Source organism: Diplotaxodon limnothrissa, linkage group LG18, assembly GCF_057381915.1.
Source record: "Diplotaxodon limnothrissa isolate DT_005_m linkage group LG18, D_limnothrissa_male_GT1.1, whole genome shotgun sequence".
Classification (NCBI taxonomy): Eukaryota; Metazoa; Chordata; class Actinopteri; order Cichliformes; family Cichlidae; genus Diplotaxodon; species Diplotaxodon limnothrissa.
Window position 1 is genome coordinate 28,461,585 of NC_140613.1, and position 26,497 is coordinate 28,488,081.

Below are 26,497 nucleotides of genomic sequence, written 5' to 3' on the forward strand. Positions count from 1 at the left end.
GAGAGACCCGAAGCGGCCGCTGGTCCGAGAGTGTCAGGTGAACTGAACTTCAGGTAAGAAGTTATGACCTGCAGTCCATCTGGGTCAGATATGAACCAAGTTTAGGCGGAGTTTATTTTCATTATGCTGACTTTTTCGTACTGCGTGCTAGCTCGCATGACGGACTTTCTATACAGCTGGGTGGGTGCTATGAAGTTAATGATGTTGAACTTTATTTTGTTCATACGGTTAATTATTAGAGTTGCCAACCGTCCCGTAAAAAACGGAATCGTCTGGTATTCAGAGAAAATATCATGCGTTTCGTATTTAGGTGAAAAGGAACACAGTTTGTCCCGGACTTCAGCTACAATGAAAAAGACACAAAGCTGGAGTTATTCTGTGTTTACGCTGCACAGCTGCCTCTTCTTCTCTCATCCTCCCCCCTCCCTCTCCCTCTCCCGTTTCTACTTCAATCATGAAACTGATCAGTGATCAGCTGATTGGCTTTTCTCTCTTGTTTGTTTATCGCCCACTTTGCGCCAGAAAGAGGAAACCAGCGGATGTCGCGGTAAACAACAGCAGCACGTTTAAGCTTGATCAGCTGTTGTTAGAATTTATTTAATATTAATTTCTAGTATCAGCTGATGTTTGCTGGAGCCACAGCTGTAAAAGCTGCTGGTCATGATATCAGTTTGGTTATGTGGTGAGAGGGAAACATGAAGATGAAACCAGGAGATGTCCTTACTGGATCATCAGAGCTGAACAGGTGATGGAGAAACAGGTTTACCTTTTAGTTAACATGAATGAGTTGAAGGGAAGTTATGAACTGTTTCTGGGAGACAAATAACCCCAGGATCCTTTTCTAAGTAGCTGACAGCTGGTAACTGTGCAGGGGTGGGTCTAGCAAAGTGTTGCCAGGGGTCCATGTAGGGCATTAAAAGGGAAAGGGGGGCACAAGGAAATACTTTCTTATTCTCATTTAAAATGTCTCACTTTTAAAAAAAATAATTATCTGAGTCTTACAACAAACAATTGATAGATTAATACATATATACCATCAGAACAGTGTACATCACTGTCACAACAGTGTTTATTTTCATTCAAAGGCTTTATGATTTTTCCTATAATGGCGAGCCGGTCTCTAGTCAAAATGCCCGGGACTATTTTTTTGTCCCAGTCCAGCTCTGTATGCAGCTCATCTCGTCTGGTGTTACCTACATCTTCCTATTCAGAAGGCAGAATTTCCGAGTTCTGAGTACAATCGAAAGCACCACAACTGCAGTTTTTGTGTTGGATGTAAAAAGCAGGCTAGGATAGAATCAGGTGTGGGATTTCTCTCGTGGAAATGTGCACATTATTTTTTCCTTTCTATTGGTAGGTGGCACAGTGCACTTGTGGCAAGTAAGCAAGCTAGAAGACTGGCAATCTTGCTGGGTATCCAGTTACGGAAGCAACACATTAACAAGAGAATTCTGAGTAAAACCAAAGTTACTTTCCCTAGTAACTAGTTACTCTGAAAGTAACGAGTAACTTGAAGTAACTGAGTTACTTTTGATAGAAGTAACTAGTAATGTAACTAAGTTACTAATTTAAAGTAACTTACCCAACACTGCGTACCACTGATTCATTAATGCTGAACTCTCTGGCAGCGACTCTATTCCCATGTTGTTGCAGTATATTGATGACTAGCGTTGTATTGTGAATGGATTATCTCAGTTGTTCTCCTGACTGACCTTTAATCCGTTTACAGCATCCTGCCATGCGATTGTATTTGTCCCTGACCATCGGGAACCCTCACATTAACTTTTATCGAGTGGAAAAAAGTTAACATTCATCCTCCAGTTGCACTGTTTATGTTATGCTAACATAGCTGTGTTGCTAGCGATCACGTAGCACATCATTATATACCAGCTAGTCCAACTTCAGTAACCCCAGAAAAGTAACTGCTGTTTAGTTTTCTGTCTTCATTTATGTTGGAAGTGATAGCAGAGCTGTAGGTTTTAATTTTTTCAGAAATCTCTCGGTCAGAACATGGTATATCATGTTTAGGTGTAAACTAGCGAGCTAACTTCCTGCTAACTTCTAACTCCGTTAAATTTAATAGATTCTGTTTTCATAGATGCCTGGATGTTAAACTTAATTGTTACACCTGGTAAAGGAGCAACGCTAATCATTTTATTAAAGATGACAGAATTTAGACAGTTTCTAACGCTCAGTGACACCGCAGTGCTCATTTGACTTTGGGACCTGAATCAGACAGAGTTTTGGACCCAGATCCAGTGTTGCCAACGCCTCAGTAAGGAAAATCGCTATTGGTTGTCCTAAAAGTTGCTAAATGACATCATCGCCTAATTTGCATAATTTGTCACCAGTGGTTCCCAAACTTTTTTTGCTAGGCCCCCCTTTGTTTTACAGGAAAAATGTTCGCACACGCACACATTCTCCAACCACACAAATCCATATTTTGCTCGTTTGCGGTTTATTTCACACCTCAAACATTTAGTAAACAATTAAGCAAATACAAGTAATCTGCAATAAATGACAGGTAGTAATAAAATAAACTACTAACTCTTTTATGCTACGTCTGCACGGGTATTTTTGAAAACCCAGCTGTTTGTCCACACATAAACGGCGTTTCGAATCACCGAAAACTGAGATTTCTTTAAAACTCTTTTTTTGCGTATACGTTTGGACGAGAAATACAGAGTTCGTCATGCAACGTCAAAGGTATGCCTTTTTTAACAGGCAGTGCGCCACGTTATTGCTTACATGAGAGGAATTGCAGAATGACAGATAGAGACGAAATACTGTTACTGTTAATCTGACTATCTTCAGTTTTTACACGCTTACATATACACACGCAGTTACTGTCCCTCTTTAGAAAGGCAGAGGCTATTTACGTGTAGTTGTTTGTTTTTTTTCCTGTGTAATAATATTCAACATTGCTATCAATAAATTTTTCAAAAAAATGCCTCTCTTTGCAAAATGGGTTTAAAAACATAAACAACTATGGGACAATGTTTGCACGTGATTTGAGGGAACAAATCGTGGCAGGATCAGCCTGATATTATTTGTATCCCACTGTAACTTTACTGTATAAAGAGCTAACTTCTCCAAAATGTCAGTAGTTAGTCATTACAACAAGTGTTTGTGAACTAAAAATCAAGAATCTGGGATACTGTTTGCCCGTGATTTGAAAAGTCCAGCACGTGCTCCTGACGAAGGAAAGACCAATTCTGCAGGGGAGACCTACACCATATTTTCTAGTCTTTGGCTTAGAATGAAGTTGGTTTGGAAACATATTCAGTTATGCTTCAGCTCCTGCTTTGCGTTTCTGTGGCCGCCCGTGCTAGCAGTGTCCAAGCGTTTTGTTAGCGTTTAAACCTTGTGATCCACAAAACAGCATAAGAGTAAAAGAAGAACTGACTGCGTTACAGTCAGTGCGGAAGCAGCGGCTTCGCTCATGCGCGATTCATTTGCTGTTTGGACGCATAGGTGTGAACATCTTCTGCCCTGATAGCGCTCTGCCCGTGAGCGCTTTGGAACGGGCGAAGTGCCCATGGCAGCACCCGTTGCTTGTTGAGAGTAAAAGCGATATGCGCTTTCACGTCAAAAAGTCGTCATAAATAAGTCTCCAATAACACCAGAAAAAGTCGCCAGATTTGTTGCTGGTAGCTGAGGGGGTCTGAAAACTCGCTAAATATAGCGACAAAGTCGCTAAGTTGGCAACACTGCCCAGATCACTCCGCGAGGCTCCTGACTACGGTAGCCGTAATGCTCCGACAATCAACTCCAAAGCCCTATCAAACTATAATTGCTTACCAAAGTCGTACTAAAACATTTTTTGACAGATTTTTGAGTGTACCACCACATAAAATTGGTTCGAGGTCAGTAAGCACAACCAGAATTCATACATATGGCCACCGGATTAAAAAAGCACTGTCGATTATTTTTTTTCAGAAAATTAAAGGATTTTAAGTTCACCTTATGGTGCGAAAAATACAGTATATTATTTAATCCAGGGTTCAAAAGGCTGACATGATTTTTTTTATATTTTGGCCAGTACTGCAGACCCACCCCTGAGCTGGTATGGTGATGTGAAGCTCCTAGTTTGAAGCCCAGCTGAGGCCATTCTGTGTGGAGTTTGCATGTTCACCCTGTGTCTGTGTGGGGGTTCTCCCACAATCCAAACACATGCATGTTAGATTAAGTGGAGATTCCAAATTGGACAAGGATGATCTGTAAATGATTTAGAAGTTGCTGTGTGAATGGATGGTTAAATATCCAACCTGCAGTCATAAGTGCTTTGAGTGATCAGTAAGACTATGCAAGTGCCACGTAAATAAAATGTCATTATACTTAAATATAAACTACTATATACTGAACTGTTTGATGTTTATGAGCTGTCTTGTGTGAGAGAGGGGTGGAATTTGAAAAGTGAAATGTCATCATTACAGATGAAACTCTTTGTCAATCCAGCTTTGCTGCCCCAGTTAGAACTTTGCTCTTGGTCTGCCAGAGATGCCAGCTCAAGCGATTTGCTGGTCCTCGCAGAGTCCAGCCACACTGAGTTGTATCAGGGCAAAAAAATGTTATGCTCAGCGACCATAAGGCTGTAATTACATAGGAGCAGTGCTGAGCTCTGCAGGATAAACGTCAAGACCCAGAGAGATGGCACAAAGCAACTGAAGAGGGGAAATGTGGACACATTTACAATAAAGACAAAGAAAGTCAGGGCGACACAAAGACAGCTAGTAAATTGAGTAAACTGTAACAACTAAGAAAGCAGGTAAAAGTTAATAATCTGAGTCACCCAATAGCATTAGATCATTCTCATTCCAAAGTGATACATGAGTTGAGCCACAGCATGGTGTGACTGACACCTTGTGGATTCCAAGGATAACTGCTGAAGTCACATATTCCTAGTATTGCATCTCTACAGTACTTTTAACTGTTATCACAGAGAAACAAAATTGACTTCAAACTCAATCAGCATGGAGAGCGGAAAGAAACGTCACAGTCGTTTCAAACTTCAATTTTTATTATTTGTACATTCACCACTGATAGGCGTACTCAAGAAGAAATTAAAAAAACAAAAACAAAAAACAAATCTTTGTAAATGATAAAGATACAAAAAAAAAAAAAAAAAATTAAAACCATTGGTGAGAAAACTCATAATGCAACCTCCCCTCTCAGGCCTGTACTGACTACAGGGTCAGAGTACTGGAGGAAGAGGAGGAAAGGGAGAAGAGGAGAATCAATAAGGACATAAACATAATCTGTGTCAGCTGTGACAGACAGATTCTCTCCCACAGAGAATAAACTCATCTCTTAACAGAGACAGAGGAACACTGCATTGCCTTAGTAGTTATTCCACGCTTGTTTAAAAATACCCCAGAGCTGCCTCATTTAAAGACTTGATTTGAAGTAATCTTAAGTCTGTACAAAAAGCCAAACACACCTATTTCAGTATTGTCTGATTTATGCAGTCCTCTCTGCAGAGGACCGAGTCTTCTCTTTAGGCAGGACTGGCAGGAGGAGCCTTGTACTACATGCAGCAACAAAAGGATTCCTCATCCAAATTGTTAAACACAGAGGCGACAACAAGTGACTGCAAATCATAATTGGCACCCACACTATGAGGCAAATGGGGCACGTTGGGCTAAATAATCAAAATTACCCAGTGAGTCAAACAGCTATGCTGTCAAGACAAAAACTGAAGAAAAAGAGGCAAATGTAGAAAGAAAAATATCAAACCTTGACAGTAACGCCACGGACAGCGCTCTGAAAAACAACACTGCAAAAAAAAGATCATGGTCCCCTTAAAGCATAAATGTGTGTAGGTGTAAATGTGCTTTAAAATAAAAAAAGAAGATGACAATTTGAGAGATGGTAGCGACATCGGTTGGTCCTCTGTTGGGTCTTAGTTGTAACAAAGTACATGTAGTGAAAGGCAAATGGAGGAGGGCGGTCTCTAGGACAGTTCCATCAGTTGATTGGCCATTAGCGCCGCCTTTCTCGTGGTTCGCTGCGGCTGCGTGAGCGTCGGCCTCCGCCCGCCCCGCTGCCCCCGGGCCTACGGTAGCCATCCCTGCGTTTGTCGTTCTCCCTTTCCCTCTCTCTCTCCCTGTCTCTATCTCGACCTCTGTCTCTCTCTCTGTCCTTGTCTTTCTCACCCTCACTGCGTTCTGTTGTGCCTCCTCCAGTTTTCACCCTCTCCTTGCGCTCCTCTTCCCTTTTTTTCTCCTCCTCTTCTTGCTCCTTTCGCCGTTTCTCACGTTCTTTTGCCCGTTCTGCTCTGGCAGCTTCCCGCTGGGCAAACTACAATGAAAATGTAAAAAAAAAAAATGCTTTTAAAAAAAAAACCCAAAACCCCCAAAAGGTATGAAGTGGTTTGTTTCATCACCTGTTCATCTGTAAGTGGAAGCCAGTATATGCAAGGGGCAGCTTTAGTCTTGCGGAACAAGTCATCAAGCAGCTTTGCAGGGGGATCCTCGGCTATTTTCTCTGACAGAGAATACACACAACATTAGACAAGAGAACAGGCCTCTGGCAGTGGACCCGGTACACTGAGTCTAAATCCACGTCTTACCTTTCTTCTCCTTGCTCTTTCCCCTCTCCTTGCGTCGCCTCTCTCTTGATCGCGACCTTCGAGGACCTCCCTCCTTCTCTTCTCCGTGTTTTCCAAACTCTCTAACCTTGTCGCGATCCCACTCCCGCTCTGCTCGAGCTCGCTCCCTGCGTTCCATTTCGCGTTCCCGTTCAGCCCACTGATCTCGCTCAGGAAGGAGAGAGGGCAAGCCCGATGTTCGACCACGGCCGGAGCCAGGACCATGTTCCTCTGCTCCAGGTTTGTCACCTGCACCCAAACCTTTGTGGAAGTCCAACTACAGGGCAGAGACATGTTCAGATTACAGATAGCCAAACATTTAACACTTATGGAGGGGAAAAAAAACTCAAAACAAAAATATTCTTACTTCATCCTGCTGGCAGAAGTCAACAGTGAGAACTTTTGGGTTGCTCTGTGGCCATTTCACGCCATGAAGAGCTGCTCGTGTGGCGACTGCCTCCTCTACACTTGAATACTAGACACGGAAAGTATAGTGGAGGACCCGTGAGAGAGAGAAAATACTTCCAATGTCTAAAAGCAGTCTGAGCTGCAGATATATAACTCAATGCTTTTAATAACTTACAGTGACATAGCAGTGGGACTTGATTTTGTCAATCCAGAAGCCCTCCTCCATCAGACTGCCAGTTCTGCTGAGCAGTTCCTTAAGCTGTCCCAGAGTGAATGGCCTCACCTGAACAGTGTCACAGACTCCATTACAATATGAATAAAGTGCGACTACTAACAATTTACACACTGCAAACAAGATAAACACAGTGGAACAATTAAATAAAAACACATGCAATAAGAAGTCAGCAAGATTACAAGAGGAAAAACTGAAACCTTTCCATACAATTATTCTTTTAACTTAATTGTTTTGATTTATTATAAATTAACTGGGTCTATGACAGTAGAAGACAATATATTGTGGAAGTTTTATACCTCAACAAAAAAAATGAAATAAAAAAAATAAAAATCTAAAATCAACCCCAAAAGAAAGAAAACAAAAATCCATGTCCTATAGCTCATATTTTAGAAATTTGAGCCCAACATGGGTTTGTTCATGGGTCCTATTCTCTCACCAGGTTGCAGATGTGAACAATAGTGGAGACTTTTCCGCGAGGTGGTGAGGGCTGCTTGGCCGTGCGAACAGGGTCATCAATTGTGATGGAAACACTTGTTTTCTGCTGGCTGATGGAGCGACGGATGAGGGTGTCGCTGGGGGTCACTAGAATGAAAAACAGTGAGCAAAGTGTCTCCATTACATCACTGTCTTTGTAGTTCTTATAATAGAACATATTTTCCTTTACCGAGACAAGAGATCTGTATCAAGTGTCAAATAATTAAACTATTTGAATTGCTACACCCAAGATGGCATGCCAGAAATCAGCACCGACTGAAAATAGTTGTTTGAATCCATATAAAGAATCATTCAAGTCTTTCTGTCAGCCTTTCTGTTATGCACCCATTTGACTTTCTTAAACATAAGGTAATATGAAAATTAGATTTCAGGAATACATTAATTAATTCTGATGAATTTATTTCTGCAGAGAAGCCATCTTACGGTGGATATCTTACCAGTGTTGATTTCTACATCATGGCTGGTATGTGTTGGTGAATGAGTTTCAACAGCTACAGGAATAGAGGTATCCATCTGCTCTTCATGAGCCTTTGTCCTTTCTTGGTCTACCTGTAGATCATCTTCCTCTGCCTCCTCTTGCCTGCTCCTCTTTGCTTCTCTTTGCCCATTCTCCTGGCTTTCTGAATGCACCACCTTAAATACAAGATATCACACCAAGCAATCAACTGAGAGATAACCTCGAACAATCTTAAAGAGCACTTTACACTTAATGAAAGTGAAGATACTAGCGTCAGGTTAATCAGTAGTTAAACACTAACAACAGTAACCTGTGTAACTGTGCGTCTAATCTGAAGGTCCTGATCAGAGCGCTCCCTGTCTTCATCATCAGCCCCAGAGAGGACAGCTTCCTCTGGATGCAAGTCAACTACTGCTTCCTGTCCTAGACATGGCCTGATGTCTGGGATCAGAGACTACAGGCAAAGCGTGAGGAAACAACATGGTTAAGCTTTCTACGAGACAGTGTTTACAATGCATCTGTGAGAATTACTGTTAACTACAATGTAAAACAAATTATGCTTTGCTGCAAATACCTTGAGTGAGTCAGTGGTGATGCTGATGGAAGGTTTCTTGGCAGTGACAGCTGTGCTGGAGCCCCACCTCCTCTTGCGACCAGCCACTGTCCCAGACTCCTGTTCACCCTCTGCACTGCTGGTGCCCGGGGATGATTTACTGCCTGGGAAGTAATGGAATCAATACAATGCTCGACGTTTATGCAACACATCAACTGGAAATATATACAGACAATGGTCTTTTGAATGATTACTGAATTATATATTCTGTTGAATAACCAAATTTAAGAATTTTTTTAACGCTGCTGTGTTCTCAAACCTTAGCGTATCAATGCTGCACCTCCCCTATCAAAAATATTTGTAAACTAGATTAATACAAATATGAGGAGAAAAAGCCACAATATCAACATGAATAATCAAATGTTAGTAAAGAATGGAACAAGGTGAAAGGTTGTACTCACTGCTAAGAGAGATCTTACGAGCTGAGAAGGCCTTTGATTTCTGAAACACAAGAAGATAGAAACAACCCGATATACATGGGAGAGGTGAGACGCCGACACCATGGAATGAGACAAATGGTCAAGTTGAAGAAAATGTGGAATAAAAACAAGAAGTGGGTAAAGAGAACTGAAAACAACACCTCGCCTTAAAACTCGTTGTTTATTGATGGCAAGCTATGTTGCGTTTGTTTATGTTTATGATGTGTTCTCCTAACTTTTGAAGCTCTACACCTGTAGATTTTTGAAAATATTTCTTACTTTTAAAGATTGAACTTCTCAAACTTGAACTTTCTAAAAAAACAAAACAAAAAAACAAACAAACAAAAAAAACAAAACCCAAAACAAGCCCCCCCCCCCCCCCAAAAAAACCCAAAAAACAAAAAACAAGGACCTAGTGGAAACTGTAATGTTTCAATTTAAGCACTAAAATGTTTTGTTTTTTTAAATGTTTGTAGACAAACTCCAACTAGTTCAACAAAACTAATATTTAACTACTTTAGTCAGCTAAAAGTAAACTAATATATAAATATATATACAGTGAATATATATATAAAATATTTTTGTTAAACTGCAGGAGGCACAATTAAAAATCCAAAGCTCATTCTCCATCAGTGATTAAAAAGAATATAAATTAATATTAAACACATTCAAAATAAGCTATGAAATACAGCACTGAGTAAACATCTACTTATTCCCTGACACCTGATCCTTACTGTTTTGGATATGGCCCAATCACGACTGCATGTACTGTATTTAGGGAACAAAAGGTCCAATCAATGGTGGCTGGATGAAAATCTGAAATCTTGCTGGCTGGTAGGTTGGGCTCAATAGTTCATTTGGGTTTGGGCTTTCAAATGTTCTTGGCCAAAGCAGTCGTCTTCAGATGTTAGTCCTTTTAAAGATGTGGCAGACTTTTATACTGGCAGAAGAGAGTGATCAGTCCACTTAAATTGAGACCAGATAATGAATGCTGTCAACAGTCACTGTGGAACAACTCCATAAGTTTGACTTAAAAGTTCTGCTGTATTTAAGAAGCAGTCACATAGTAGCAAAACTCTGGCAACAAATGGCAAGTCCTTTTTCAGGAGAAAACATTCCCAGCCTCTTGCAGTCCAGATATTTGCTTTAAGCTATCTGAAAAAGTGTCCAAGCAGCAGATCTCTCTTCCAACAGATACACAAAAACTCGAAATGTCCTTCATACCATTCTCCAGGTCATAATCCACAATGCCCACTTTCTTTGATCGTTATGAGATTTAAAAAAATGTCTTTGATAATAATAATTTAAAAAAAAAAAACTTCTTTAAACTTGTTCACAGCAGCCTTGAACTTGGCTTAAGTGAGCAAGCTTCTTTCCTCATGCTCTCGATGTAGACTTTAAGGGTGTGGGGCTAGATTGGTAAAAATCAGGCTGCAAGATGTGGGCAACATTGACTAGCCAACCCCCTTTTTAAAACTTCTGGTCCAATTAATAGTTTCTGTCAGCCATATCGGTGAAAATGAGGCAGACTTTGTTGCCAGGGGTGTCCCTCTGTAGTGCAGACTTTGGGGCTTATCTGTGGTCAACTCTGGATTCTTGGGGACAGTGGAACAGGTGCAGCAGTAGCAGTAGTGCCAGAGGTAGTACGCAGGTACCAATAGGGGCAATGGAAGAAGCATGAGCACCTTTATAACAAAGGAATCATTTGGGGTTTAAACATCAGCCACAGTGAGAAAACACCCTTGCTGTTTGTTCCTATGACAGTACCCAAGGTTAACATACTACCAAGTTTGAAAATGGCCCATTAAACCTTCTAATGACCCTTTCTTGTTGTTTAAAAACAAAACAAAAATCTAAATACTTACAGTAAAATGTAACATGTTTAAAAACTAGGAATAATTCAAAAAGTGCACTAAAAAAAATCTAACTATTATGGATGCCTGTGACTAATTGACTAGACGTTTAAACACGGCTGCCAGTTAAATGTATTATTATGTTATTACTATACAACAGCAGTTGCCATTTCAAAGATGCTGCTGGCCACTCATGTTGCCTGCAGCGCTAACACCAGCTATGCCTCCGTCTCTCTACCTATCTCTGTGGAGGAAAGTAACGAGCGAGAGGGGGGAAAGTAAACCGATGACAGCCGAGACAGCGAACCATCGCTGTTCTTCAGCACTGTTTAAAAATAAATAAATATCGTTTGTGTCAGAATAAACTGGAACTAAACCCCCGAGTAATCACACTGCACTGTGGTGCAGGACATTGTTACAGTTCATACTATAGTTCATATAGTTCCACAAACACACATGCAATACTTTTTGGGCCAATGTTGAAATTTGTCGATCAACTTGTGTCCAGTTTTTAATATAGTCAGAGTTTTCTGTCTTTTCAAGTAGATGAATAGCTAAGCTTTCTCTCTTGTTTAAACAACTAGTAAATTAGTCACGAGGAACATCCCTAAAAACTGCATCTCCCCTGCAAAGTACTTAATTAATGAAAGCCTTCAGAACTGAAATTATTTGGGATTCTCCAGGTGCCTTACCTCCTCACTGGTTTCTTGAAATTTCTCTGGATCTGCCATGGTAGTCTCCTTCATCTGCCTGCATATTGTTAAAAATAAATACACATCAAAGAAAAGAGGTAAAAAAGGAAAAAAGATCATCAGTATGAAGAAAGAAAACTCACTCATAAGATGTTAAAATATTAAATTAATAGCTTAACACAAGCAATCAAAACACTATGTAAATGTTTAACAAAAACAAAACATGTCAAATCTAAAGTATTAAAAATATTCCTAGCAATAGGAACAAAAGGATTAAAATCAGAAACTTAATTGATTCCTAAATTAAAACTGATTTAAAATGGATATGCCTTTGTAAATATTGCCAGTAGCTGGGCAGTGCATGCAAAATTAATACTTTGGTCCTTTAAATGTCATTACACTGCAATCATAATTCAAAAATTCACGTTTTCTCAAACACGTGTCAAGGAACCACAACACAGCATAAAAACGCGTTAAAATCTCAGCAAGTGGACCCACTCCAATGTAATGCACAAACAGCAACCAGCAGATGCTAAAATTACTGCGCCTTCACCGCATCACACGTTGGTGACCACATCAAATGCGCTGCTATCGTCCCCCTCAGGGTTAAAGAACTGAGCCGAGGCGAGAAAAATAAAACAGAAATTAAACGCAGTTACCACACTCCTTATTTAGCCAAGCTGCGCCCGTCCAGATCCGACACGCACCACAGCTACACGGTACCTGACGAATGAGCGTACGCCTCACGTCGTCACACCATCCTCGTGAAAGCACACGCGAACAAGTCCACTCATTGCGACTGAAATCAACTTGGGGAACTTCACACCACTGAGACCACGCCGTGCTCGCTCCACACGCAGCACACAGACTGCGACTGCCGTTAAAACGACTGCGTCGCAACGAACCGCTTCTCTTCCCTCCCTGCTGTCTTCCTCTCTCCGAACACTACTCCTCTGTGAATACGTCCATGACCGCAGCGGCTGTCAACCGGAACCTGCAGCGGACAAAGTGTCGCCTGCTGTCTAGCTGAGCCGCGGTGTGGAGAGCCAAAGGCCGGCATAGGCTGCTAAACCTGCCGACTGAGCACAGCCATGTTGCAACGAATAAAGAAAAAAAAGATCTTGTATTAAAAAAAAAGAAAAAGGACCCACATCTTTTCTAGCACGCCGGATTTAAGGTAGTCTCATCAATCGCCTGATGGGAAATTCAATGCCCAGCCTTTTTTCTTACACCGTTTTTATCAGGTCTTCATTATAATGACATCATGGAAGCGTTAAAGTGAACACATCAGTATGTCATTTCATAAAACAATGTCCACGGAACTGGCTTTTTTTCACGTGCTTTTTCCACAATATGTAAATAGCGATGTGCAAAATAATTACTCCACTCTTACCGTTGAGGAGTTGTTGTTTTTTTAAGTAGAAATATTTATGAAATAATGAGATTTAAAAAAAGAAGAAAAAAAAAAAAGAAGCTTTCGGTCATTTCACTAGCTTTGCGCCTAAAGGACAGTTTAAGCACAATAAAGCTACATTATATTTTGTAGGAGAAACAACCTGAAATCTTACTATGATGATCGTAGGCCTCTCTTTTACACTGATCATCCATCTTGATGAAACTTACAATAAAAACTGCCTAGAGTACTAGCATTAACATCTTACTTACTTCTTACTTAATTTAGTAATTACATTATAGTTACAATTATGTCGTTGTTATGTTAAAAAATATTCTTTAGTTATCTGCATGCTGCAATAGAAAGAAAAATGCATATCTGTAAATAAGAGTTAATCAAAGACTGATGCTAATAAGTGATTATGCATAATCTGTAAATGGAAAAAGTTTGGAACCACCAGGTCTCTTCCTAGAGCTGGCCACCCAGCCGATCTGAGCAATTAGGGTAAAAGGGTCTTAGTCAGGAAGGTGACCAAGAACCCGATGGTCACTCTGACAGAGCTCCAGTGTTGCTCTGTTGAGAGAGGAGAACTTTCCAGGAGGACACCCATTTCAGCACCACTCCAGCAATTAGACAGAAGCCACTCCTCAGTAAAAGGCACAAACGGCCCACCTAGAGTTTGTCAAAAGGCACCCGAAGGACTCTCAGACCATGAGAAACAAAATTCTCTGGTCTGATGAAAAAAAAAAGCCAAGCCTCTTGTGTGTGGAGGAAACCAAGCATGACTCATCAACTGGCCACTACCATCCCTACAGTGAAGCATGGTGGTGGCAACATCATGCTGTTGGGATGTTTTTTGACACCTGGGACCTTGTCAGGGTCAAGGAATGATGAACGCAGCAATGCACAAAGACATCCTTCATAACCTGCTCCAGAGCATTCTGTACATCTGATTAATCTTCAGATTCATCACATTCATCTTTCAACTGGACAACAACTCCAAGCACACAGCCAAGATAACCACACAGTGGCTTTGTGACCGCTCTAAATGTCCTTGAATGGCCCACCCAGACCCAGACTTGAACCTGCTTGTACATCTCAGGAAAGATCTGAAAAACGTCTGTGCACTGACACGCCCCACCTAATCTGATGGCGCTTTAGAGGATCTGCAAAGAAGAATGAGAGAAACTGCCCAAAAATAGGTGCGGCAAGCTTACTTTAAAAAACAAAAAACAAAACTTGACGCTATAATTGCTACCAAACGTGCTTAAACAAAATATTGAGCAAAGGCTGTGAATACTTATCTACATGTTAAAAAATGTTATTATTAAATTTGCAAGATTTACAAGCAACCTTTTTTTTTTCCACTTTGTCATAATGGGGTATTGTGTGAAAATGAATTTATTCCATGTTGGAATAAGGCTGCGTTCTGACAACTTGAGGGTGCATGGGAGTTTGCCCAACCAGTCTACATGTGTTTTGTGGACTTGGAGAAGGCATTCGACCGTGTCCCTCGGGGCGTCCTGTGGGAGGTGTTGCGGGAATATGGGGTGTCTGGCCCATTGCTACGGGCCATTCGATCCCTATATAACCGTTGCAAGAGCTTGGTTCGCATTGCCGGCAATAAGTCGGACTCGTTCCCGGTGGGTGATGGGCTCCGCCAGGGCTGCCCTTTGTCTCCGGTTCTGTTCATAATTTTTATGGACAGGATTTCTAGGCGCAGCCAAGTGGCGGAGGGCTTTCGCTTTGGTGGCCTCAGAATCTCATCTCTGATTTTTGCAGACGATGTGGTTCTGTTGGCTTCATCGGGTGAGGGCCTCCAGCTCGCACTGGAACGGTTCGCAGCCGAGTGTGAAGCAGCGGGAATGAGGATCAGCACCTCCAAATCTGAGGCCATGGTTCTCAGCCGGAAAAGGGTGGAGTGCCCACTCCGGGTCGGGGATGAGTTCCTGCCCCAAGTGGAGGAGTTCAAGTATCTCGGGGTCTTGTTCTCGAGTGATGGGAGAAGGGAGCCGGAGATCGACAGACGGATTGGGGCTGCAGCTGCAGTAATGTGGACGCTGCACCGGTCCGTCGTGGTGAAGAGGGAGCTGAGTGTAAAAGCGAAGCTCTCAATTTACCGGTCGATCTACGTCCCTATCCTCACCTATGGCCACGAGCTGTGGGTAGTGACCGAAAGAACGAGATCGCGGATACAAGCGGCAGAAATGAGCTTCCTCCGAAGGGTGGCTGGCCTCTCCCTTAGAGATAGGGTGAGAAGTTCGGCCATCCGGGAGGGGCTCAGAGTAGAGCAGCTGCTGCTCCACATCGAAAGGAGCCAGCTGAGGTGGTTCGGGCATCTGACAAGGATGCCCCCTGGGCACCTCCTGGGTGAGGTGTTCCAGGCATGTCCCACCGGGAGGAGGCCCCGGGGCAGTAATTTTATTAGTAGCTTTGTATGTTTGGAGTGGTGAATGTGTTGACCTATGTGGAGTTAATCCAGTGTTTTATTACAATTTGTTTTGTTTTTTAAATTTTTTAAACTTTTTTTTTATTTTTAAATCTGCCAAAAACATGTTTCTATCATTTTGTTTTTGTATTTTTTTTGTAATAAGAAGAGACATCTTAAAAGGTCCTTAAGAAGAAGGTAAAACAAAAGGGTAAAGCAAGCACTGGAATGTGAAAAAGGTTTCCTACCCAATGTTGCTCATCTATCATATTGTTTTTCTATGATGCTTTTCATTTGTATTTGTGGATTTTGGGACAAACTGTGTTACTTGACACTTTTGACATACAAAATCAGGCAGCAATTTCCTCTACAGACTCAAGTCTGATTTTACTCCAGTGCCACCGGAGGGGCTGAAGATCAAGGCTATTCACAAATTTGGTCTTGTCCCTAGTTTAGATTTAAGAACCTTAACTGACATAATATATCATAGGAGATGAAACTTCTTTGCCATTGTTATCCATTGTTTGTTTTTTCAGAAAGTGGAAAACCTCTACACAGCAATGTAATCAATTCATGTTTCAAGAAATGTTTATTTTGACTGTATTGACAATTAAGGAACTATCAGTCCAAATTTTTCCAGTTCTGAGAGTTATAATGCCATCACTTCAGGTACAGAGAACATCATACATGAAATAAATACAACTCCTATATTTATTTGTAAATAAAATGATAAATGGCTTCAGGACCAAAATACATTTTTTAAATTTTATATTTGTTATTCACCTAATTAGCTGCACTAGTCTCATTTCAGCTTACTGTGGGCATCAGCCTGACGCCTACGGCTGTCATTTACTGTCCCACTAGCTTCTTCTTTCCAGCTCTTTACTCCAAGTGCATCTACTGTCACACGGGCACATGTGGAATGGAGCTGAAGAGACTGGTGAAATGAAAACTATAAATCTAGCTGACAACAACACTTTCTAAAGTAAAAATAAAATATATCTTTCCAACCAGTTTTAAACTGAATATAAAGAGGGGGAGGGGAGGGAGAGAGACCCCCTAAACAACTGAGCCTTTGCTGTAGCTCTTCAATTAGCAGCGAGTGCATTAGTGTTTGGTGTGTTGTGTGGTATACAGAGCAACAAAGCTAATTTGAACAGACTGGCCCACCGTCCACCTAACAGGGCCAAACTGGCAAATCCCCACTCATGATGCAGAAGAGGTCAAATAGTTACTGAGCATTGTTAACAGCCTCTATACTTGCATGTTAATAAGAGCACAAATACACTGATCCCAGTGAGTAAATCTGACACACAAACAAACTATAAGATATGTTTCAGAAAACTGGGACTGAAAACCAGACCTTTGTTTGTCCTTTTCCTCCTCTTCCTCACTGTCTGTTCTCTTCCCATGTTTTTCTTCTCCAGTCGGTGCTTTGGAAAACTGTGCCTGGGAATTTTAAAGGGCAGGGAATAAGATGAAGAGCAGACAGTGTGGTTCATTTATGGCAAATCTGTTTTATTATCAAAGACCTGCCCATTCTGACACAGATATTGTGACAAGGTGAATCTTCTGGGGAACTTATTCTAAGCAACTTACCACGTTGTGACTGTCTCCATCTGCAGTTGTGTTAGCCTTCTCTGCAGACGTCTCTCTTTTGCAGGTAGAGGTTTTTGAGGATTTCCTTACATCCTCATGCTGAGCCGCCATGTGCTGTGTTGAGGAATCTCTTTTAGATGTCTCCTCCTTGAAGGAAAAAAAGAGAGCAGTTCAATATTTTATTTTATTTTTTTTGCATTGGAGCAAAAATATATAAAGTCTACTTTGAATTTATTTTTACAAAATAGGCATGGTAAGTTTTTTTAAAAAAATAAACATTTTCAGTTTAAATAATATGATTTATAATAATATGATTATTCAGAAATGGTAAATGGCAATTAATCTTTTTATTCTATTCATTAAAAATCAATGGAAACAATAAATGACAACCTTTATTGCTAGCTGCTTTTGTCTGCTCCTTTATTCAGCATGGGTCACAGGATATAGCTCTGTATATATTTGATTTAGCAAAATCTCCTTGGAAGCCCCTTTCCAAGGGTTCTGCACCTACTTATGCTAACCACTATGCTAAGGGCTAGTCATGCAAGTACTCACAGTTACATATACAGTTTTAATAATACGTGGCAGTATAAAGAGATGGACACCATTCCACCTGCTTTCCTCAGTGGTTGTTAATCCTTTTCATGTATTAATAATTAATTATCAGGAAAAAAAATATTTCACCATGTGTGCACAACTAAAATCTTTTTGATTTATTGTTTCATTTTTTTTAAAGAAGCAAAAATTTTGGCTTTATCAGAGTTAGCAGAATTGAGGACTATATAGCAAAACAGCAAAGGAAATAGCTTGATTCTAAAACTCTGTCCTTGATAAAGGCTGTTATCCCCCCTAAAAACACAGGAAAAAACTGTCGACTTCATGAAAGAATGTTTATGATATTTTCACAATCTACAGACACAAACTGAAAAAAAAAAAAAGAAAAAAAAAAAAAGAAAAAGAAACGAGGGGCCCCAGTGATGTACAGAACAGGGCATCTGAGTCACTGGTTTGTTAAACAAAATTAGCAGCACCTCTAAAAAGAGCCGCCCGCAGAACCACCCCCACCCACAGTCTCAACATCAATGAAATCCAAGATGCTGATCATTACTAGAGTTGGTAAGTAAAGCTATATCTGAGAGCGGCCAATAAAAGGAAAAGATTAAGATGGCAAGGCAAGCACAGCTATTGAAGAATTACAAAATAAGAAAAGCTTTTGAACATAAAGTTCCAAGTTTGAGGTGACTGGGTAGAAAAAACACAGAAGAACATCTGTAAAAGAACCTGAAGGGGTGTTTGATGCCACCTGTCATGACGGATAAAACGGATGAATTTGGGTGCTCTGGCATTGGTAAAATAAGAGTTTTGCACAGGATGAAATAGTTGTAGAACAAGGACAGCCATCACTCCATTTTTGCAAAACTGCGTGAGCCATTGCCTTTGACTGGAGCCAATTGCCTTACAGGACAATGACCCAAGACACAGCTCCAAACTATAGAAAACTATTAGAGAAGAAGCAGTAAGCTACTATTCACAACGGAGTGGTTAGCATTCTCCAGGTATCTTAACTGTACTGAGCAGGTGAGAGAGTAGTTTAACTGTTAAGACACTGATCCACATTAATGGTGATGTTTCAGGCAACACAGAGTGAAATGTTACCCCAGCAAATAAACAAATAGACTACTAAATGGGTGTGAGGCTGTGACTGATGCAAATGGAAGTTCTCTTTTTTCTTTTTGCAAAAACAAAGTTTGACGAGGAAAAAAAACAATACTATACCAAATAAAAATTGGTTACTAGCCTAGTCAACAGAGTCTTGAGTTACCTTTTATTCTTATTTACCTTGCAACTCACATGATGATTAAACATTGATAAAATTAGTACAGGGATACAAATGTTGTCATCTGACTTGTGCTATTTATGCATCAAGCACAACTTTGGATTTAGCCCCACAAGTATTAAACTACCGTATTTTCACAACCATAAGGCGCACTTAAAAGTCTTAGATTTTCTTCAAAAAGTACGGCACGCCCTATAGCGCAGTGCGCCCTGTGTGTTGTAAGGAGGACGTAGTAGAGAACACCATGAGAGCGCTAAAGGGTGAAGTGTGGGCGTTGATTGTATATACCGGGACAATCGCACATACCTGTTCTTTTATACAGGTATGTGCATTATGCAGGACATCGTTGTTTTAACAACCCTGAAAATGGCAAAGAGACACGCTTACGAAGCACAGTTTAAACTGAAGGCCATCAGCTACGCGGAGGAACATGGAAATCGAGCAGCGGCGAGAGAATTTAAGATTAACGAATCGATGGTTCGCAAATGGAGGAAGCTAGAAAACAAGCTCCGGCAGGTCAAGAAAACGCAGCTGAGTTTCCACGGACATAAGGCGAGGTGGCCTGAGTTGGAGGAAAGACTCGAGCGGTGGATCATCGAGCAAAGAACGAGCGGGAGAAGCGTTTCGACGGTCACCATTCGGCTAAAAGCAGTTTCACTAGCTGAAGAGATGAACATTGAACATTTCCAAGGAGGTCCGTCTGGTGCTTTCGTTTTATGAAACGGTGCCATTTTTCCATCCAGACCAGGACTACGGTAGCGCAGCAACTTCCAGCGGATTATAATGAAAAGCTGGCCATTCTTCCGCTCCTACTGCAGCAAACACATCGCCGACAAACACATCCAGCCCAGCCACATCACAAACATGGATGAGGTCCCACTCACTTTTGACATCCCGGTGAGTCACACTGTGGAGAAGAAGGGGACCAGCACGGTAGCGATACGCACAACGGGGCACGAAAAGTCTTCTTTTACTGTTGTGCTTGGCTGCCATGCTAATGGACAGAAACTGCCGCCTATGGTGATTTTTAAGCGAAAGACTTTGCCTAAAGAGAAGTTTCCAGCAGGAATCATCATTAAGGCAAATGAAAAGGGCTGGATGGATGAGGAAATGATGAAAGACTGGCTGAGGGAGGTGTATGTAAGGAGACCAGGTGGTTTTTTTCCACGCATCACCATCCATCGCTCTTAATCTGTGACTCTATGCGTGCCCATCTCACAGCTGATGTGAAAAAACTAGTGAAACAAATGAACTGTGAGCTTGCTGTCATTCCGGGAGGCCTGACAAAGGAACTCCAACCGCTGGACATCGGTGTGAACCGCCCGTTCAAAGTAAGGCTGCGAGCGGCCTGGGAGCGATGGATGACCGATGGAGACCACAGTTTCACCAAGAGTGGAAGGCAGCGCCGGGCGAGTTACGCCACAATTTGCCAATGGATTGTAGATGCTTGGGCTAACATGTCTGCTGGCACTGTTGTTCGAGCTTTCGCAAACGCCGGCATCATTTCCGAGGAGCCGCACGGCACGGAAAGTGACTCTGACAGTGAAGAAAGTGAACCTGGAATGTTTGATGGAGATTTAGCAGACACAGAGGATGAGGACTTCCATGGGTTTGATTGATGATAAAAATGTGAGTACCAAACTTTGTTTTGCTCCTGCTTTATTTTTAAATACGCACACTTGTATGCTTGTGTGTTGTTGATGATGATGATTACCGGTAATAGAAATGCGAGTAAGGTACCGAACTCAGGTTTGCTCCCGCTTTATTTTTAAATACGCATACGGTACTTGTATGCGCCCTATAATCCAGTGCGCCTTATGTGTGTGTTAAATACAGTAATGGCACACATAACTGAGACTGCGCCTTTTAGTACAGTGCGTCTTATGGTCGTGAAAATACGGTAAGGAACTATAGCCAACAGCGTCTTAAACGCAAACCAGACAGTTTTAACAGATAAAAAAAAATTAAATTGAAAAATTGTACCCACTCGCTTGTATTCAGAGATACTGCCAGAAAACACCTGCTGTGATCAGAGACTAATACCACTCTGCTGAGAGCCCACTACACCCAATGAATACAGATCCCTTTAAAAGTAAAGTAGCCTTCTTTTTAAATGATTAAAAAATAATAATTTTAGCATAAAGAATTCAGCAGACTGTGGAGAAATGCAATCTGAGCAACAATATGATTTAAGATAAATAAATTGGTATATTATACAACTTTATAGTCACAAGTGTGACACAAATAAATAGTCAAGCATCTATACCATTGCCAAATCATGATTAATGACTGCAAATGTGTATGGTGCCATTGTTCAAGCTCTATGTAAATTCAGAATATGTCCAACTGCTGGAAACAACACAGGTGGATTTTATACCTTGATTATTAAGGTGATGGATATTTATCCAAATATGTTCATTTTGGAACTAATTTAGTTTGGTTTATATAGATTTAATACAACTTTGCATTAATGCCAAAGACAGACAGATCATTTATTCTTACCTTTGTAACTCTGGAGGTGGAGTTCTTTTTCTCTTGAGAGGACGAGGATGAACCGGATGATTGAGAAGATGAGGACCCAGAGTCCGATTCTGAGGAAGAGGAATCGGATGATGATCTTTGTCTTGTTCGTATCCTTTCCTTCTTTGAATCTCTTCCTCTCTGCTCCGCTCCACTCACTGAGCTTGACAAACCCTTGCTTTCATCAGCTTCTTTTACTTTTTTGATGGACTCCTTGGCAGCCTGTTCAGTCTTTCCTGAAGCTGCCTGTTCTTTATCCTCCAACACTAGCCTTGTGGCTCTTTCTTCTTTGGGACCCATTTCAGTAATAACAGCAGTGTCCTCCTCAGACTGGATCCTCACAGATCCCGGTGGTGCAGCAGCAACCTGCTGATTTGTCCGTAGCTCTGAATCTTCCTGTTTAACTGAGGGCCTATGTCCTTCAGACTGTCCTTTCCCAACAGTGGTGGGATAAGTGACAGGTGAGGTGCGAGGCTGTGGGCTATCAGAAAATGTACGGGGCCGCTTAATAACCATAGACGTGGATGAGGGTTGTGCTCGGTCCATTACGAACCGGAATTTTTTAAATGACGAGTGTGGTGAAAGAGATGTTGTTGAAATGGTTGCACTACACTCTGCTGCTTGGCCTTCGCTCTGGGGTTCTGGAGCACGGATTTGTTCCCGGTCTCCTGCCTCTGCTGACGAGTTTATAGCGGGTCCTGTGGAGAGGGGGTGAGGAGTTGGCAGGGGTGTGAGACCAGCCTCAAGGCCACATTTGGATGGAGAAAGGTGACTCTCACTCTCCTTTTCAGCCACCCCAGTTTTATCTTTCTCCAGCTCCAGCTTCCTCTCCCGCTCCTCCTTTTCTTTCTGCACTGCTTTCTCATTCTCCAGCCTTTCATGTTCAAGAGCTTTTTCCCTTTCTTGCTCCAGAGCTCTCTCCATCTCTTTTCTTGCCCTTTCTAGTTCTTCTTGCTGTAGGGCTCTCTCTAGCTTTTCCTTTCTCTCTTTCTCAATTCTCTCCTGTTCAAGAGCCGCCCGTCTCTCTGCCCTCTCTTTTTCCACCCTCTCTCGTTCCAAGGCCTTTTCCCTCTCTATCCTCTCTCGCTCTAAAGCTTTCTCTCTTTCAACTCGTTCTCTTTCTCTTCGCTCTAACTCCAAGGCCTTCTCCCTCTCCAGCCTTTCTAGCTCTAAAGCTTTTTCTCTTTCTCTTCTCTCCAACTCCAAGGCCTTCTCCCTCTCCAACCTTTCTAGCTCTAGAGCCTTTTCTCTCTCGATCCTCTCTTGCTCTAAGGCTTTTTCACGTTCTATCCTCTCCTGCTCCAAAGCCTTTTCCTTCTCTAACCTTTCCCGTTCCAGAGCCTCTTCTCTCTCAATCCTCTCAGCCTCCAGAGCTCTTTCTCTTTCTAGCCTTTCTCGCTCACGCTCCAAAGCTGCTCTCTCCATTTCTTCTCTCTCGCGCTTTTCCCTCTCCTCCCTTTCTCTCTGCAGCCGTTCTTGCTCCAGAAGTTTAAGTCTTTGAAGCTCAGCCTGCCTTTCAAGCTCCAAGGCCCTCATTTGCTCTTCCCTCTCTTTAGCCAAAGCTTGCTCCCTCTCCTGTCTCTCTTTTTCTAGAGCAAGTTCCTTCTCCTTCTGCAAAGCCTTCTCTCTCTCTTCCTTTTCTAAGGCCTGCTGTTGCTCAAACCTCTCTCTCTCCAAAGCTTGCTCTCTTTCTCGCTCCAGTGCTAGGGCTCTCTCTCGCTCTTCCGCCGCGGTACGTTCTTGCCGACGTTTTCTCAGCTTCTCTTGTCTTTCTAGGTCAGACTCCATCTCTCTGACCCTCTCGTCAGGCACAGTGGGCTCAAGTGTACTCACAGGTACTTTAATATGGGCTGAATGTGCTCCTGTAACACCCTGATTGGTGCCTGGCATTATTGGAAATGGTACATGCTCTGCAGTGTTAGAGGTGTGAGTGGTGGCAGATACCAGGCTCTCTGGTGGTCCTCTGCCAGGAAATGATGTAGCTGAGGATGAATTGCTTTCTTGCCTATCAGCTTCGCCATCAGTGCCATGCCATCCTCCTCCGGAGAAAGCACCTTCTGACTCCATTTTACGTGCCAGAAGGGTTAGTGGGCCAGGCCTGCGTTCAGCATGTCCACTCCTTTGTGGCTCAGGGCTGCTACTACGGCTACCACCGCTGGAGGAACCAGAGCTGGAAGAACTGGGGGAACGCCTGGCTTGGGGAACATCTGGACTAGGTGGACTCTGTTTAGGGGTGTCAGGCAAAGGGAATGATAATTCTGGTGGAGGGGAAGGAGGCGGTGTTGGCTGGCGGAGTTGAGGTGACAAAAGAGAAGGGATGTGTTGCTGCTGCGGTTGACGGGACGCTGCAGACCTCTCCCTTGTTGTGGGTCCCCTGGCTGGCTCTCTGAAGTTTCTCCTTCGAGCGCTGCTGTCCCAGTCGTCATCGTCACCGTCCTCGTCACCATCCTCGCTGTCGTCATCGTCGCTGTCACCTGGGACTTCACTTGATGCAGAGCCTCTCTCTGGCCTTTGCTCAGCGGCAGGAACACGCATGGGCACAGAGCCAGAAGCAGGTGGACTGGACATGTCAGCCTCCTGGTTTCTGTTTGCTTGGCCCTCATTTACCGCACCCAACAATCCCTCTTCACCAGAGGTGCCAGCTGGCTTGTGCTGCTCAGGTAATGCTGGTGTGACATCCTGACAAGAACAGAAAGGGAGCGCAGATTTATTTATTATCCCCTCCCACAAGTTTAATCAGAAAGTTACTTTTACACCTAACACTTAAGAAGAGAAAGTACAATCTAACCTGGGCTGGAGGAGGACACGGTGTACTATTGTTGACTTCTGCGTGCTCCTCTTGCTCTGTTCACAAAAGAGAAATAAACATAAAAATCACAAGATTTTACAATAACCATCCATAATGTGTACAGTATTTTATTCAACACAACTTGCCATTTGTATCATATGCTTCACGAGCCTCTCTCTCCAGACGCTGCCTCAGTAGCTCCTGTTGCTTAGCCAGATACTGCTTTATAAAGCTGTTCTGGCTCATTTCCTCACCAATCTAAACACACAGAGAAATTTTGAAATACAATGCAAGATCTCAAGGCTAATAACGCATACTTTTTGCAGACATTTATGAGGTTGTGTAAATGCACGGTTTGCCATATATACATAAAAGGCCATCACTTATCAAGACACTTCAGCCTTTTATATGAAACTAAAACTATCTTTGAGATTCACACCTGAGAGTTTGGCTGTAGTCCAATATGAGCTGTGGAGGTCCTCTGCAAGTTCTCCAGCATGAGAGCCTGTTAGTGAGATAAGAGATGTTTTTAGAAAAAAGGAGAACACTCTTTCATGGGCAACCTTGTAGCTGCACTCTATTCAGTAGTATGTTTTATCACATCCGCTGATATTTCCGCCCTTGACAAAATATAATGAGTTTCTATGTACTAAATGTAACAAATATCCTTAAGCATCGCTGCTCCTCTTTTATAATAATGTTAGACTTGGAGAATTTTGTCTTTGATACTTTTTTTAGAAAGCCTGCGGTTGTGAGAAACTACAAAACTTGTTGACAAACGAAGGAGGATGATATGCAACAATGTTCCCATGTAAGATGGTAAAGGACATGGGAGTCTGTCAAACAATAATTGACAAGGTTACTCTAAAGCTGTGGTCAAACACCAACCAGTGATCAACTTATCTTAAATTTCATTGATCACCAATGAAACACCTTGTATAAATCTATGCACTATTACTACTACTTTATTCATGATCTATTACTTTGCACGTAGACATAGTTGATCTTTTACATTGCTATTATGTCCATTATAATGTCACTGTCATTATCAGATGCTGGTAGGACGAAACTGTTAATAACCCAATGGCTTTATATGAGCTTTGCAAGTACGTTAGCTGGTAACTACGACTAAAATAATCAACATATTCTGGGTTTTGTGAGAAAAGAACCACTGTCTGGCGTAATATAGGTTATATAAACGCAACGCAAACAAACAGTAAAGCGTTGATGGCTCAGTGAAATAATGCAATCGGGACTGCCCAGTAACAAAAAGAAAAGAACGCCTTAGCTATCTTAATAAGGTTTGACGATCTGTCGCAATGAAAAACAAACAAGCTCAAGACCAACGGCAGCTCACGGGCCTGCTGCAGATTTTGAGGGAAACTACTCCTAAAACTAGCCAATGCGTTTACCAACAAAAACGGCAAGAACGTTAATTAAAAATTGCGGGTTAGCCGCTAAAAGTTGTCGATTTTCTCATTAACTCTAAGTGGTGAAATGTTAATCTGCTGGACAAACTCACAAGAGCAGTGTACACATCGTTAAAAGCAGCATACACAGCAGCAAGCGAGTCGCTAAGGCCACTGATCAACTCATAGCGTTAGCCAGGAGAGCTAACGAGCTAACGGGACAACATCAACCCGAGACACAGTTTAGGATTAGCCGATAAGTTGAGTGAAGTGCCAGTCTTTCCGTAGCTGGAACATTTCTACAGGGCCACAGCACTGCATAACCACAGCGCTGACAAAATAAAGACATTTACAGCTGGTGAATGAGCTTTAACCTCGATAACTCTACTACGCTCAGCAGTAACGATACTCAGTTGTCGGCCCTCGAGAGAGCATCAGCCCGTCTCTTCGTTAACGTTAGCTTGCAGCGACCGTGGCACCATATATCGCAGTAAAACTCACCCCCTTGAGTCTTTTGATGAGAGTATTCTTCTGGCCGCTCTTCGACAGCCCCCTCTCCTCGAGAGCGGCCTTTAAGTCCGCTACTCGAAGGGACTGGAGCGGTCTCCCGTCCAGCGTAACGTCTTCAAGGTCCGCCATTTTCCGTTCCTCTTGTCAGTTCCCAGCGAGAGCGACGATCAACGCCTTCATCGACGTCACGTCATCGCCGACGACTTCCCCCCGAAATCAAATATCAAATAAAATAAAACGTTTATAAATATT

The 26,497-nt window shown here is 42.1% G+C and overlaps 1 protein-coding gene across 1 annotated transcript; it reads right to left on the bottom strand.

The window, feature by feature from the left end:
• Positions 1 to 5,141: 5,141 nt before the first annotated feature.
• acin1a (apoptotic chromatin condensation inducer 1a) lies at positions 5,142 to 26,393 on the bottom strand. The gene is made up of 18 exons (XM_085377003.1): positions 26,237 to 26,393; positions 24,766 to 24,831; positions 24,473 to 24,584; positions 24,327 to 24,382; positions 21,521 to 24,217; positions 17,182 to 17,328; positions 16,946 to 17,031; positions 11,762 to 11,819; positions 9,199 to 9,238; positions 8,759 to 8,901; positions 8,495 to 8,638; positions 8,165 to 8,360; positions 7,669 to 7,814; positions 7,173 to 7,280; positions 6,957 to 7,064; positions 6,572 to 6,866; positions 6,386 to 6,486; positions 5,142 to 6,300 (listed from the first exon to the last, which is right to left on the bottom strand). The coding sequence occupies exons 1-18, from the start codon at positions 26,372 to 26,374 to the stop codon at positions 5,983 to 5,985; spliced, it is 4,959 nt and encodes a 1,652-aa protein (XP_085233129.1). The 5' UTR covers positions 26,375 to 26,393; the 3' UTR covers positions 5,142 to 5,982.
• Between the last annotated feature and the right edge of the window lie 104 nt (positions 26,394 to 26,497).